This window comes from Manacus candei, unplaced genomic scaffold (assembly GCF_025592945.1).
Source record: "Manacus candei isolate 608988 ecotype Guabito, Panama unplaced genomic scaffold, ASM2559294v1 h1tg000081l, whole genome shotgun sequence".
NCBI classification, from domain to species: domain Eukaryota; kingdom Metazoa; phylum Chordata; class Aves; order Passeriformes; family Pipridae; genus Manacus; species Manacus candei.
The window spans coordinates 2,350,465-2,367,050 of NW_026138129.1; the positions used below are offsets into that span (position 1 = coordinate 2,350,465).

The 16,586-nt window shown below is 34.9% G+C and overlaps 1 protein-coding gene across 5 annotated transcripts in view; it reads left to right on the plus strand.

Moving 5' to 3' along the window:
• PDE10A (phosphodiesterase 10A) overlaps nt 1–16,586 on the plus strand; it is a 353,359-nt gene that overhangs the window by 252,767 nt on the left and 84,006 nt on the right. For all 5 annotated transcript variants that reach the window (XM_051811135.1, XM_051811134.1, XM_051811132.1 and 2 more), the window contains exon 2: nt 1,392–1,520. In XM_051811135.1, coding sequence (XP_051667095.1) covers nt 1,392–1,520 — 129 coding nt within the window. The remainder of the gene's footprint in view (nt 1–1,391; nt 1,521–16,586) is intronic.

Genomic DNA, 16,586 nt, shown 5'->3' on the forward strand with positions numbered 1-16,586 from the left:
AAATCAGGATGCTCAATTAGCTTATTCAAGTGATCCAGACCTGGTGACTCTTGCTTGCAAATGTCAATGTTGTTATTTGAGGTTATGATATCCAACAGGAACTGCCACCTCTGTGGATTAAGAGAAGGGGTAGTTTAAACCAGATATGAGCTGGTGGGGGCTGGCAGTTGGTGTAGGGGGAGTGGCATAGTAGTTTGTTTTCTAGTATTGCTTCCTAAAGACTTTCATTGTAAATGTTTGTAAGATATCTTAAAGATTACCATCATTGACTGGCATTGAAATTGTACTACAGCTGTTTTCATCATGTTCTGATACTGCATAAAGCATAAAATAGGAAAATCTATCTTATTTTATAGCATGAATGTTTTCAGAAAGAGGTCAGTGTTGTTTGACCTGAACAACCTGAACAATGTTTTTTTGCTGAACCTTGGCTGCTTTCTGTGGAGAATTTGCTATTACACTTAGAGACACCCAACACAAGAGAAGATAGCATATTTAAAGTCGTTACAGTTGTTGTTACTCCTCTTCCCCTCAGATCTCATTAAGGCTTTTGTGCTTGGGGTGCCTATTCTCTCTATGGGAGCCAAGCCCCTTGGGCAGGTGCTCTTCTTTTCTGCGTCACTCTTTGGAAAGCCTCAGCACTACTGGGTTCACCTCCTTACAGCTGGTCATTTTGTTTGGGGGAATTGTGAAGTTTTTTTTATTTATGTCAGGGATCTGAAATTCTGAATTTTACTTGTTTTTCTAAAATGTTTGCTGGAGTTATCTTTCTGTTACAGATATTGTAAAGGTCTTTTATCTGCAATTATTTTTATTTCGATAACTAAATTGCTAAAGTAATGGAAGAATATCTGTGAAAGTAGTTTATACATACGTTTAAAGTTAACTGAAGTAATTCCAGTACTTGAAAATTGTGTATGATTTTGGTGTTGCATAACAGTTTGTGTTGATTTTGCTGCCATTCGCAGTGAGAATACTGCATTTGATGTTTTACAAGACATACCAGTTCACTTTCTTCTATCTCCTTCTAACCACATTCTTTATCGATATATCATCTTACATATCTTGGAAATAAGTACTTTTATAGTCACAGTCATAGTCATAAATTCCTACCTGGCTATTTCTGCCAGGTACTGTTTACCTGTACCCCTCTAGGGTACGTTTTTTACATGGTATCTTGTATGGATATGCTTTGCTTCCACTATTTTCTAAATGACAGCTCATTTTTTTCTTACTGGGTATTTCTCCCTCTAGGAGGAGACAATTTAAATAGTCATGTGTTCAATCAGTGTGTTAAAAAAAGAATATTGATTCTTGGTCGTCTCTACGTATTTTTTTCTTGTGAGGGAGTTCATACTGATAATGTAATCAATTAATATTCTCTCTTTCAGGTTTAACAGATGAAAAAGTGAAGGCGTATCTTTCTCTTCACCCCCAGGTACTGGATGAGTTTGTGTCAGAAAGTGTAAGTGCAGAAACTGTGGAAAAATGGCTAAAAAGGAAAAATAACAGACAAGAAGGTAAGTTCTTTTCATTTGCTATTAATAGTTAGCTTTGAACAACTCAGTTATTTTTAGATTTAGAAAGGAAACCTAGTTTTGGTAAAACTTGACTGTTATAATTTTTATATTTAGGTTCCACAATTTTTTTAAAGGCAAAAAAACCCCTGTTTTTTTTATATTTTCAGCCTTTTGGTATTTCTATTTTGAATTATTTTGGTATTCATTTTGGAAGTTTAGTTTACCCACTTTAAGTTGCAAATACTGTTCTGTCAATCTGCAATGTCTGTTTTGAGAACATAACTTGGACTTCTTGGATCTAAAATTGATAAGTTTTGAATTAAAATTATGCAGGATGTGCATAATGTAAGCCTCAGTAAATTATTGGATATATAATCTCAAAGGTTACTACTTGCAACATATATTAAGTCAATTTTAGATATGAATATTCACACAGAGGTTATAAACCAGTGTGTTGAATTCTAGAGGTGTTTCTGTTGGGTTGCTTTAGATAAAAGACCTCACTAAACAGACCCAGAAGATATTTTTATGAGTCAACTTGTATTGACAACATCTGTAAATTTTGTAATGACCTTAAATTTTGTGAGATTGTGTAATGTACAAACATAAAATTCATGCAATGCTAACAATGATTTGAAATGTACCAGGTAAAATGCAAAAGAGGAAATTACCAAGGTGAGGGAAGAAACCCTGATTTTGCTTTGAATGTGAATTACTTTGTGGCTGACTTCTAAGGTGCTTGAGGTCTAAGTTCTGGTGATACTTCTCATTTTAAAAAGAGGGGCTAGGATTTGGGCAAGGGACAGAATCATATTGAACCAGATTTCTGGTGGTGATGACTATATCTGATATTAAGGTGGCAGTAAATTGTTGTTGATTTAAAGAGATTACCTAGTGGAAGAAGTATATAGCAATAGACCGTCAGTATCTTTGTAGTTTACAAACTGCAGCACTGCAGGATGCTTATTGTTATAATCCACAAAAGCAATCAGAAAATCAGTGTTATGAATCAAGGGAATAAGTTGTGACAATGCTTTTTGTAAACAGAAGATTAAAAAAAATGTTTTAGTGTTACCAGAAATTCATATTATTTATTTTTAAGAACTATGTTCATTTAAAAGTGATGATTTTTCTCTAAGACACTTGAATTTGCCATAAGAAATCATTTGTGTGTGTTTATAGTCTGAGTCAAGGATCTGGATGCTAAAACCGAATGAATGCTTCGGATGATTTTCATTTTCAATATTGTTATATTGCTAAGTGGAATTTATTAGTTCCTTTGTTGCTCAAGGTTTCCAATTTTTGGGGAGGAGGGGAGAAAGGTGTGAACCGAAGATACATTTTTGTGGAAATCCTAATGAAACTTTTTGAACCAACTGCAAAACCAAAGTAACTGCTGACCATTGTCTCAGCGAAGTTTGAACATGAATAACTGCAACAGTGTGATTTGTCTGGTTTTTTTCTTAGACTTTAAGACTCGTATATTATGGCTAATTCTCCCTAAACTTGTATTAAAACTGTCAAGCAATAGTTGTGCTATCATTATCATTCAGCTTCATATCTGATATCATCAAACGAATCTTTCTACCTTCCTGCTACTTCCCTTTTGCTGACAGTGATCTTTAAGGTGGCTGTATTTGTTACATTACGGGCAGTTATGCAGATGTGATTTCCTTAGTGTTGGATTTTAGATAAAAATAAGCAGAACCAGATTTAAAACTACACTTGCCAAGTCAAAAAGAATAATTTGAATGCATTTTGTTTATAGAATGAAACAGATACTGATGAGCCTTCTCTGTGGTTTTCTTCTAGAAAGATAAAATAAGATAAAATCTCTCTGATAAGAAAACAGCCTAATTTTTCAGAATGCAACATTTTTAGAAAAGAAATTTGCCAGATGATTTACTCAGTTTATGTTTTGTATGTAAAAATTCTACTACCTGAGTTATGGTGGCATTGAGAAATGAGGAGGAGAGGATGGAACTGAATCTTTTGGTATCAGCATGGATGTGTGGTGACTTAAAATGACTAAGTAGCCTCAGTAACTTTACATCAGTAGGGGTATGATTTTCCCTCTATCCTCTCGCTTTAATGTAGTCTACTTTATGAATGTTCACAAATTGTAATGTGATACAGACAAAAAAGTAAGCTTTGTTTTTATTAGAAAGTTGCCAGGCAGGCAAAATGCTTTTTTGAGGTCTCTGGCTTAGTGTCTGTACTCTTACACATTGGTGACGCAGAACAGTCATTAACCTATATGCAGAAATTGTGTCCTGCCTGATTTACAGACATCCAGCTGTGTGTACTCTTCAGCCAGAAGTCAATGGGCTTGCAGCCAGGGTAGTTTATCTGAATTTCATTAACATGAGCATGAACTGAAATGTCCGATTTGGACTTAAGTGAACCAAAATTTATCCGTGACAGAGATTCACTGAATTAGTTACTTTAGATGGATCTTTTTTTTAACCTAAAATATTAAAAAGGAAGGAAATCAGTAAATACCGTACTGTTTAAGGTGTAGCTATATCCCAAAACATAATGAGTTGTGTATGACAAATCTTGTATCTATCACAGTAAATGTTATATTGAAAGTTGCTCACAACAGGTTGGTAGTGATGGTGATCTACCTGGGATTATAAGATACATTTTTCTTTACCCTCTTTTTATTTTTCTTTTTCATGGTATATTGATGGTATATTGGAGAAAACCTGCAAGGGTGCCAATGGGAAGGAATGCTGCCTGATATTTGGGTATTCACTGCAACTTTTTGAACTCTGACTATTATCTACCGATAAAATACATGCTCAAAACACACCCAGGCCTTGTATTGTTGCACACAGCATTTCCAAACGATTCTATTTGTAATAAACAAACACTTGAGTTTTAATTTTTTTCTATCCAGATAATGGCTGAATTAATCTTCCAGAAGAACTTTTCTTTTCCAGATGCCTAGATATAATACTCTTAGAACTCACAAGACTTCTTCCACACCATTCAAGCAAAAGTAGCAGATAAATGTAGCAAGAGCCATAATATTTTGGAAGCTTTAGGCTCTGCTGCTGGATAGATCCTCCTCTCCCAACAAATTTCTCAGAAAAATATTTATGAATTTCAATATTAATTATGTTATTTGAAGCTTCACTGCCACAACACTAAGAGACTAAGCACATAGATTATAAGTCAGATGTGCATCTTTTACACTGCTGATACTGAATTTCATTGATGTCTTTCCTAATCTTTTTAAAGACCTTTTTTTATAGGAAGAAAAAGGAAACTGTACAGAATTTGAAACCTGCCTATCACTTAACATAATTATTGCTTCCCAGGGCCCTCATGTTCATCAAAGTGCACGATCATGTGCTTAATTAATGCTGTATATGGGCACATTAACAGCTTTATACATTATTTTCTTCCAGCAATACTTGCCCAAAACAGGAAAGCTATGTGTAGTGGGAACTTAAGGTGCTTTGCTACCATATGAATGCTGTTGTTAGGTAATTCATAAATACAATTTTAAAGAAGAATTAAATAGAAAATAGTACATTCAGTACAGAGTACAACACTGATTATGTTCAGAAGTTATTGTCTATTAAGTGCAGTGGACTTACTGCATTTCCAGGAAGCTGAAATTTCATAATTGATCTGAAAAAAAAAAAAAAGAAAAAAGTGAAGAAATTAGAAATTGCTTGCTTAATATGACATTATTATGATATTACTGTAATTTTTATTTGGGTTGTATAAGCCCTCAAGGAGATACCGTTTTTCTTAGGCTTTGAAAAACATTAAGATTAATTTTCTTAGGATAAGCCTAAGGTATTACCATCCTGCTACTAATATTATCTTTTATGGACTTCATAATGTAATACTCTGCTGTAACCTGCTGTACATTCAAGAGAATGTATTATGTAATGTGACAAAAATATTTAGCATTTTCTGATATGTCCTTACATGAGTTGTTTAAACAGAAACATAAAATGGCTTTTTAAGTAATTTCACATATATTCATTTTTCTGGACTGTTTTTTCCTTCTATGCTTTCCTGTATCCAGGGTTCCAGTTAGTGCTAAATAAATGCTATTTGATAGCTATGGTGTTGATATGATGCAAATGATTAAATGAGTGTATTTGGTTGTTTCAGTTAAAGGACGTTTGTGAACATTCAAAGTAACTTTTCTTTTTTATTTATCATTACACAATAAATTCACTTATAGTTTTATGCTATTACTGTAAGCAGTCTGCCTGACTGCTTTATAAAGGGTAGTTTTTCATTAGTCATTTAAATTCATGATTTTCTCATGGTGTATCTCATTCTTATGGTGTTTCTTCTGAAGCAACTGTTTGTAGATTCAGAATTCAGATTAAGTCTTGATTCTATACTCTATTTAGCTCAGCAAATTCACTTTTCACCCTTTCCCCCCTTCCTTTCTACGTGCCCTAGAAGTGGACAAAGATGACAGTCAGATATGGTGCATTTGATAGAGGACTGGAATCAGTCATCTCTGAATATGCTCCTTCCAATCATTTGAAAACTCTGTAGACTACTTCCCTAGAGTAGCTTTCAGTGAGCTAATTGAGTATAGAAAAGATAGAGCTCTGTGCAGGTTTCTTTTTCTTACTTTATAGTATGTGCTGAGTTGAAGGTTTTGGTGACTGAGCTAGTTTATTTAAGACTGATCCATTCTGTGATCTTTAGACACAGAAGCCTTTTTTTTAGTCCGTTTTTCTTAACTGGAGAAAGAACTGGAGGAATAGGATCTGTGGCAAGAGACTTTGTCATACCCAGACTTTGAGACTATATATAAAGAGAGAATTTGTTTACTAGTCCCTTCAGACTAATACTGAAAGAAAAATTGTACTAGGCTGCATCGTTGACATATAAAAAAATAAAAGTTCTGTACAGAAAATGGTTTATTTTCTGGTGTTGCAGTTCCAGGTTTTAAGGTATCAGCATAATGGGCTTTAAAGTTTGCTACAGTCCTTGAGAGGCAAAATAGTGAGTTTTGGAGAGATATTGATATGTGGCTCTATTTAGGGAGCAAGTCTGTACTTAAATATTTATAGTTAAGCAATACTGAAGTACAAATTTCTACATTAGATCATATTTATTCCATTATTTACTCTTTTAATTATGTATTCATTCTGGCTTTTAAAAGATGGTGTGTAGAGAAACATTATTTGCACTTCGCCTAAAGTTCTTAAATATAGGAAAGGATGAATAACATGCATTTCCATAAGCAGGGATGGAGTATATGAAAAGATATATGAAGGCAGGACATGTGTCAATATATGTATTCTAAATATATGTCATCTTGCTGCCAGAATTAAAAAGAAAAAAAAAAAAAGGAGCCTAGGCTTGATTTGTTAGTTTTTGAGGACTGTGCATTTCCACACTGACTAAGCAGAGATACCTGTTTGCTAGTGCAGGGTAGGAGTTGTAGCACTGTAGATGAGGCATACTCAGAATCTGGAGACTATCACTCCACAGCTTGCTGCAATTCTGACGTATCCCCAACCCAGGAAAGAGGAACTGATTTGGCAGCATGTTAATGACCTCCTTGATTTATAATTAGGCTGTCTTAATATTTCATTGATGCTGCAGACATGCTGTTTCATTCTGATGCATTCCTGCTGTGCTTATGTTTGTGACATCCAAGCAGGCAACAAATACATGCCAAAAAGCAAGAATGATTGTGGGAATTATTTGGTCATTGCTGACTTTGCACCATTGACACCAAAGTAGTACTTCTTAATGCTTCTTATTAGCAAACCCCAGTATTTACATACTTTGATACCTTTCTAGGATTTTTTTTTTCTCAAAATAAGACAGAAAGGATGAATCCTCCAATTCCATTCTCTCCAGTACAAGTGAAATAATTGCTTGCCCTGTTCTTACTCTTCCCTCAGTGTCTCTAATGGCCAGTTAGAGACAAGATGTTGGTCTAGGTGGTCTTGAGGGTCTGAACCAAGGTAACTGGTATGATACTGACAGTATCATACCCAGATTCTGGGATAACATCTAGACTGATAAAAGTTGCCTCTATTGTACGTGTTTTTCTCAGAAAAGTTGCAATAATATCTGGGAACTGGGTAGATCCCGTTTCTCTGTGTATTTGGTATAGTCCTCACACAGAGATAAAACCAATTCAGAGACTTTTGTATGGAATAGTTTACAGGTTGCCATTTTTCATGTGTCTAGAAAGTTTATATTAGTGTATCAGTATTTCAGAGGCAGATAGTTGAAGTAAAGGCAATTCCCGGTGCTGTGGTGGAGCTCTACATACTCCAGATAAGGAAAATGGCATACATTTGTCACGGGTACAGAAAAATTTTGAAGAAGATTTCTGGGGAGACTGTTGTATTTTAACATTGTTTTTAAAAATTGTTTTATTGCTGCATCATTTCCTGAAACAGTTGGTATGATTGTCTGAGATGAAATGATTTCTTTCCTGTGTGACCACTTCAATGGGTTTTTTTAATTGTTTTCTCTGAGTTAATCAGAAGAGAGCCAGCTTAGAGGTGGGTTCGTTTAGGCTGTGAAAATATTAAGAAGGAGTTAGTGAAAAAGTTTTTCCTTGTTATGTTGTCAGTGTGTTCCTTTGGACAGAAAAAAAAAAGGCTAATGGAAAAGATCTATAGGTCAGTTAGATCAGGAATTATTTAATGTACTGATAGTACAGAAATATTGAGCAGTGGTCTCTTCGTAGATAATACTGAGGTCCTGAGTGGTAATGCTGTTTTCTGTTCAATGTGTCTTGATGTTGAAGCAGTTACTGATTTTATTCTTTATTATTTGAATGGCTATCACTAGCAAACTCCAAACAAGTGCCAAAATTAACTTGGTACATTGTTTTCTTCTAATTTGCCGAAGAATGTGAGATTTATTGTCTGATTTCTTTTTTTTTTTTTTTTTTTGAGTGGGTTAGGTGAAGGAGGTGATTTTTCTATTTTTCTGGAGCTCTCCTGCATATTTAGAATTGTTTAGATGGTCAGAGATTTGCAGAGGGTAATCCTTTAATGACGAGATGTTTGGCTTTAGGAAGTAGACGTCACGGCTTGGTCTGAGTTCCCTTTTGAACTAATTGCGTTAATCACATTATATCTAGAGCAATTATTCTCAACGTGTACTTAAACTAATGTTTGTTGTGTCTTTGTTAGGCTTGAATTGGGAGTGTTTATGTTTTTTTCTGTCTACTCAAAAATACTGCTTCTTATTTGTAAGCCTTGCTTCACAGAATCATTTTCTGACCAGTACTTCTAGCTATATTAGAAAATAAACTGACTTTGATTTTTGTCGTTTCTCAATCTTTCTAGGATTTAGGATATGGAACTTCTTTTAGTGTCTCACTGAGGAACAGGTTTCCCAGTTTTCTTATTGTTTCTCTTCAGTTTGCATTTTGAACCTTTCCAGATTATCAATATCTTCTGTAAAGTATGGGCAGTATAGGAGTGATACTGTTACAATAATGGGTTCATTAGTGTTGTATGCAAAACAAAACCATTTTACATACTGTCTCCTGTGTGAGACAGTACTCCTTAATGTTGTCTGGCCTTGATGCTCTTTGTTTTCAGATTATTTCTCTCCTGTACATGGATCTTTGTTGTAGAGTAAAAACCAAGCAAGCAAAAGAAAAAAAAATCTCACTAATTGGTGGAGGAGCTCCATTCCGATGACATATGTGAAGACTGTATACCCACGTAGCTAACACTTTTTAATAATTATAATTTATGTCAATGTCAGCTAACCTGTTTTACCTGCATTGAAATGGAGTAGGAACATTCCCTGTAAGCTGAGAAAGCAATAAGTAACAAGGGAATAGTCATTAACTTTTATGGGACAGTAGGTTTTTAATCCAAGTATAGAAGTATTAAGTTGAGAAATGTTGGCTAAACAAGGTCTGTATTCAGACATTGACCAATAAGGATAAAATGACAAAATGTAAAATAACTATAGATGTCAGGTTTGTTTGTTCTGTCCATTAAATGAGACTTGCATCATTGAGGAAAAGAAGATATGTGGTAATGCAGTGTAATAGTCTGTTACACTTCATGTGCACAAAGAAAGGATAAATGCCATATTTATTCATGGATATTCTGTATGGAAGTAGTGAAAACTCAATTCAGTAAAGTTCTTGATACCTTATCTGTATGTAATATATCTGCAAAAATTCTGCCATCTCTTTTATCTCATAGGAAGTACAGGAAGCCCTGAGGATGAGTGAAAATTCATCTTTACTGTGGAGATGGCTAGTTGGGTATAAATGATAATGTCATATTTTGTAAATGGATGATTTTATGTTTCTGGCGGTAGAAACAATTAATATTTGTCTTAACCTCATATTGGCTATTAGTGAAGATTTTCTGCAGAAATTTTTCTTCTGAAACTGCTCTGTTGTCTTAAGACTTTGAAATCAGATTGTACACACAGAACAGTAAAGTACAGGCATAGTATGGGCTTAATGCAGACTAAAAATTTTCGGTGTGCTATCCTGTGATGATTTAGCTAATAATTATGGTAATTCAGTTACTTTATCCTTTAAAGTAGCTATGATTAGATAGAATTTTAGACTAGTCGTTCTGTGTTTGTCTATCAGATCAGATTCAGTGCAACTGATTCAAAAGGTGTACTTTTTCTGGTGAGTCATGGATACTCCCTTTATTTGTCCTAGTGGTCATTGGTAGATCAAGTGCTTTGAAGAGGTAGCTTTGTCCAAAAATTACTTCTTCATACTGTGCATGGTGAAATAAATCCTGTCAGTAAACTTTCAACTGGACTATAGTAAACTTTTTTTTTTTATGTTCTATGAGTGCATGTTAAATTACTTTCCCACTTCATTCAGCAAGAGGAAGGCCTACTTCATTCTCATTGGTTTACTTCTATACATTCACTAATTTATTGCTTCAGGTGACGATACCTGTTTAAATATGTTATAGGAGAGATACATATATTGCACATAAATGAGCGCTGTTACCTCTGTGTAGCTGACATAGGCTTTTGCTGATGGAAGATTCATGTCACAAATAGTAGTCAAGTATGTAGAAGATGTTATTAAACATGTAGGTGGAAATTATTTGGTTCAAAGCGTCTACTCAAGTTTCAGACAACAAAAAAAAGCAACAACAAAAACTCCCAGAAAACTTTGAGATGAACCTTTTTCAATGGTCTTCAAAGATACATGTTTGGAGAAAAAGCCCTCCTATAGATTACTACGTTGCTAAGAACTGGGAAGTAAACCATGGGAATTCCTGGATAATTTTCACTACAGAGGACTTTAGTAGTCTGAGAGGGATTTTTATTTTCATAAACTGTCTGAAAAAATGGATGCATACTAGGATGATAACATTTCAGATATCCTGAAAATTAAAACCAGATGTATAGAGACACAAAAGAATCTCATAAAGTGTCAGATAAAAATGGTTTTTGACAGATCCTTGCCTCTTACAATGCCAGGCCTAGCTGCATGGCATGTCCCATCTGCAAGGCTAAACTGCTTTTTCTTCCCTCCCGAATATGGTGTTGCATCCAAATTATCACCTGAAATAGTCCCGGACATCTGATTCCAAATATTGTTTTGGGAAAGTGCAAATTGGCAAGATCCAAGCCATAATGAGGTTGCAAACAGTTAATCAGGTACTGGTGATGTTCAAGCCCTAATTCCTCCATTACTTTAGGCCTAGCCTGAATTAGTTAAGGCAGCTTGGGGAACGATGCTAGGAATATAATGGAAAAATCAGCCGTTAGAGTCTGGGAACAGATAGAGAGCTCAGCCAAATACAAGTGAACAGAAACTATCATTAAGTCCTTGCAGAAATCTGTGATTAATTTGAAGTTCAGATGCTCTATACAGGTAATGTCACCTCCTCAGGATACACAGAACAGCAAAGATGACCGGATGTGTAGACGTCTCTAATCTGTATTTCTGCAAGTTCAAAAAACAAGCAAGAGAGGAAGTATTTTTTTAACATTGAGATAGTTTTGTGGATACAATATGAGAGAGACTAACAGTTCTCTCAGCACAGCTGAGGGGGGCAATGAACTGTTTGACTAGCAGCACGTGAGGGTTGGAGGAATCACTTTACTGGACTTTATCAATGGCAAATATACTTGGATAACAGGACACTGAGTTTAATTATGTTTACTTAGTTTAATCATTTAGGCAATTTGAGCAAAAATGTGTAACTATCAATTACAGAACAGGAGGAGATTGTATATTGTAATTTTCTCTGGGTCTGAAGGGAATGGACCTTTTTTTCCCTGTGGAACACTTCAAGCTCTGGTGTTAGGAGGTTTGGCAGGAAATTATAAAGGGTTATAAAACCAGTGCCTGTTGGTGTTGAGCCAATGACAAGTATAAATTTTATTTATACTTTAAGCATCAGAACTGAAAAGCAAAAAATAATCAAATAATTAGTTAAAGAATAATATTTTCTCAACAGTATTGTTGAGTTTCCATTCTTTATCAATTCCATGAAGACATTTACATCTACTGAACTAAGTATATGGCATTTGAGGATGCTCGTTCACTATTCGTAGATCTTGTGCTCTTTTGTAACGGTTTTGTTGTTGTGGTGGAGGGAGGTTGCCAAGGTCTGAATTTCTTGCACTGGCTAGTGCATTTAGTTCAATTCTGACACAAAAAAGAGCCCCAATTCTGGTAGCATTGCTAACTCTTTATAAGGCCAGTCTTGCTTATTATCTTTACACTATTATGAATTTTATGATGCTGCTACCAAATAGAGGTGGATTTTTCATTCTGTAAAAGACCTGAGCTGTACCAATTTTATAATTTTGACTGTCATGATGAAGACAGTTGACAGATTTACCTTTTCCATAACAGAAGGACACCCTGCAAAATGACTTGACTACAGATTTGAAACAACAGGATGCCCTTTTTCACAAAACCCATGCCTAAATTATGAACCAATTAACATAATATATTTGAGATGTTAAAAATGTAAATGGGTTCAAAAAGTGATTAGACACGTTCCAAAGAAGAAATACATCATCAAGAGCTGTTACATACTATGATCCTGTTTCAGCCTCCAGCTGAGAAAATTCATAAGCATCTGATTGCTCTGAGGACATACTGGAGTAAGTATATTCTGTACATCTGTAGTCTTGTGTTCTCTCTCCTTTTCATGTAGTGTAATTTCTTCAAACTCTTTTCCTGTTTTCTTTCTAAATGAACTGTTACTAGCCATTGTCATAGACTATGAACTTGAGTAGATGGACTTTTTAGTTTAGCAGAATAGGGTCATTGTTCTCTGTCATTATGCTTCTGCTGCCTCTCTGGGATTTATATACCATCCATTGTTAGAATTGTGAGCCAAATTGTCTTAATAACACATTTGAATATTCTGGAAAAGAAACTCTGTTTTTATATTATAACACTTTCATTGATCTTCTTAGTTAAGCTGCAGGAAATCCCTTCAGTTATGACAATAAGGCATCTTTCAAAATATTTGGAGACTGCACCTTATTCCGACTTTTGTTGCTTGGCTGCAGAACTGAGCTAAATTATTTTATTCCTTCTTCCAAGCTGCAGTATGCAGATACCCATAAGTGGTGATCTTCTTTGACTTGCAGAAAAAGAGGTTTGTCTAGTTGAAATTGCTGAGTAACAGTGATTAATAGCATAACTTTCTGTGTTTTTTTTTTAAATGCAAAGCTATAATCTTATGTATGTTGAATTGGTTGTTCAGGCAAAAGGGAGCTCTTTTACAAGGTCCTCATCCTAAAGCGAGGGTTTCATTTCATTTGTCATTAAGTATGGACAGTGAAAGGTGAAGAGAAAAGAGATGGTTGTGTTGATGAGCAACAAGGGTTTGGAAATTAATAAGACACAATTCAATAACAGGTGTGGAAGGAGGAATGTTGGTGAGATTTTGAAGGATTTATAGCTGTTGGGTGTAACTGACATTAGGTTTTGGTAACTGGGGTGGAGAAGTGACAACAGACTGGTTACAATTGTACTAATTCAATCCAAGTGCGTTCGTTGTGAACTCTTGGAAATATCTTCATGAAGTGCATCAGGTATTTGTATAGCAATAAAGAGATGTTTATTCTGGGGGACTTGCTGGGCAGTGATTTTGGGTTTACAGTGAACACTTATGGAGGTTTATCAAAACAACTTTTTAAGTTACTAACTGCACAGTGACCCTTCTTTTTGAATTAGAGTTGTCATGACCCACCTAGTGAATGCCTCTGTAGGACAGGAGGTTACTTCACATGAAGTTTTCAATTACTGGAATGTACTTTTTTTGCATTGTATAACCTAGGAAACCATGTCATTGTGACACCTGCTGGTTTACCATCATGTATATATTTCATGGTCTAGCATATGAATATGCTTGAGGGATAATCTGAATTCTCCCTATTATCTGTTACCTTTCTTAAACAAACTTTTAGTTTTAAAGATGATAGTTTGTTTTTGCAGACATGTACTATTACCAGGTTGCCTTTTCCAACTGTTCTCTGGCCAAAATAATTTTTATAGAAAATAACTGCTGTCCTCCCCTCTGCTTGTATGATTGTGTTCCTCAAAAAAATTTTACTTCTAAGTAGTTATGAAGGACAATAAATCTCCGATACATTTCAATATTTGGGCTACCTATTGTAGCTGCCAACTATATACACCTGGTACAGTGAATATATGTATACATTCCAGTACAGAGAAAATGGCACCATATAATATAGGAAAAGGGTATTACAAATATTTTCTCAAGTTATGTTTTTTTGGAGTTTTTTCCTCAAAAATTCTTTGTTGCCCTTATTAGTAACAGTTATCAAATTTTGAATCAATGCGGTTTGAACAGGTGTGGAAACAATTAAGACTCTTCAAAATTTCCAATAGATGGCATAGAACAGTATTGTAGAGTCACAGAAATATAGAAAATCTCAGAAATATGTTATCTGTTATGATCCAGTCCAGCATCTTTTAGTGACTGTTTTCAGAGCTAAACATTCATGAATGGACTACTGGACCATGATGGCAGTTTTGCGCTTCACAAATAGGTCTTTAGGATTTGAGAATGGATATATTCAAATTTTGGAATGCATACTACAACTGTATGTTTCCTCACAGGCAGATTTATTTAAACATTGTCAAGTCTGACCCTTGAAGAAACTAGCCAAACCTATGCTTTTTTTCAGGATGGTGTAGGTTATTTGATTCTTTTCTTTGTAGTGTGATGGTGGTAATGATGATTCTGTTCACAAATGTGGTTGACTTGTCATCATTCTGAACTTGCCATTTGTTAGTTTATATAGCTGTCTATCAGTTAATAATCTGGAGGTGCTTCTGGAGCACTTCTAGGAAAAATTCTCTCCTCTTCCCTCCCCTCCCCTTCCTCTCTCCTCTCTCTTTCCTTTTTCCCTTGTAAATCTAGTTAAAGGGAGAGAAGATATTTGCTTTAACTTTTCTGCGTTCTTAATAAATGGGCATAAAATTTTGGATAAATGTATCTTAGTACTCGGGTATTATACTTTTTTTCCTTTATTTTTGTGGCGCATCTTAAAATAAAGACATTTCAAATAACACAATATTTTCTCTGGAAGTTTTCTCAACTGCAGAATTTATTAGTTGAGTTTTTGAAGAGCACTCTCTTCTACAGACTGTTAAGAAATTATTGGCTTTTTCTGAGCAATTATCTCTATGTAGATCTTCTCGTCAGGCATAGAAATCAACACCTGCTTAGGTCAGCATCATCTAATTTGTATTTGTACCTTGTTTGCCTTTTGATAACTAGACAAAATAAAGCCTGGTGGTACTTAATTTTCTTTACCTCCCTAGGCTTGTTGTTTTTTAGGTATATATTAATATATTTCTTAGTTCTAAGGTCATTGGGAGATATGCAGTTTTAGTAGGTTTTCATTCCAAGGTCTTCCATTTCTTTTTATATGTCACAGTGGTGGAATGATTTCCCTTGCTCTTAAGGCTCTCTCTCTTGTAATATGTCCAAACCCCTCAGACACGGTTGTCTGTCTTTCAGGACTCTTTCTGAAGATGGATTTTCTTAAACATACAGAAACAGAAACCTCTTTTGTACAGTATTTAGGTGAAATTTGTCTCAGAGCTAGGCAGTCAGGGGCTTTCTGACATCATTTAATAAAAGTTTGGGGAGTTCTGACTCCACTTTTACTTCTTAGAAAAAAGTCTTTAATAAGGCCTGCTGTCGTTACAATTTACATATCCTTGAGGTTTCATCTGTGCTTCTCAAAAGTTTAAGGAAAACCTTTGCTGTGGTGACAAGGACACACATTTTCATAAGGAGAATAAAGTAAAAGAAGGGCAGGCATTTCTTCATTCTTACCAGGACCTCTTTTGTGATATTTGCATCAGATATCACCTTGGGTTTTGCAAATGTTTTTAAAACATGTCCAGGATCCAAACCTGGAGGAGAAATCAGTGGAAATTGGCTTGGTAACTCTTTTGTTTACTTGAGGAAACAGATTAGGAATCTAAAGAAGAGTATTGAATTTCAGTTCTGACCTTTCAGTAATCCTGTTATCATCTCAGTCTGACTTCTGTTTTGAAAATACCTCAGATTAGTTGGAAGAGAGCTTGTATTTAACTAAATGTATTTCATTTGACACCTTTAATCTTTGCAAATTTTCCTTTTAGTGGTTGCACAAAGTGGATGTTGAGTTCCAAATACTGGTATCCATATAGACAGGAAAAAAAATCACATAGCTCCAGTCCATTTCATTAATTCTAATAGAAAAGTCTAAATTAATGCAAAAGCAGAATATATTTTTTCATAGAAAAGATATCTGGAATTCCTTACCAGTTGAAATGCTGCAGGAAAATACATGCTGAACAGTGGTGCTTTTCTTTGCGTTGCTGATACAAAGCTCTTGTTGTTTTGCTCCTAGAACCCATCTAAAGACGAAGTCCAAGTGACTTTGGTGGAAAAGATATTGTATGCAAAGAATAGTTATGTTTAAAAAATTATCACTACCGAAGTATTTACTCCTACTGTTCATACAGAACTCATATCTGATGAACCCTCCTAGATTGTTTACAGATCCTCACCTTATTGAGTCCTTGAACGAAGTCAGAATCTTACA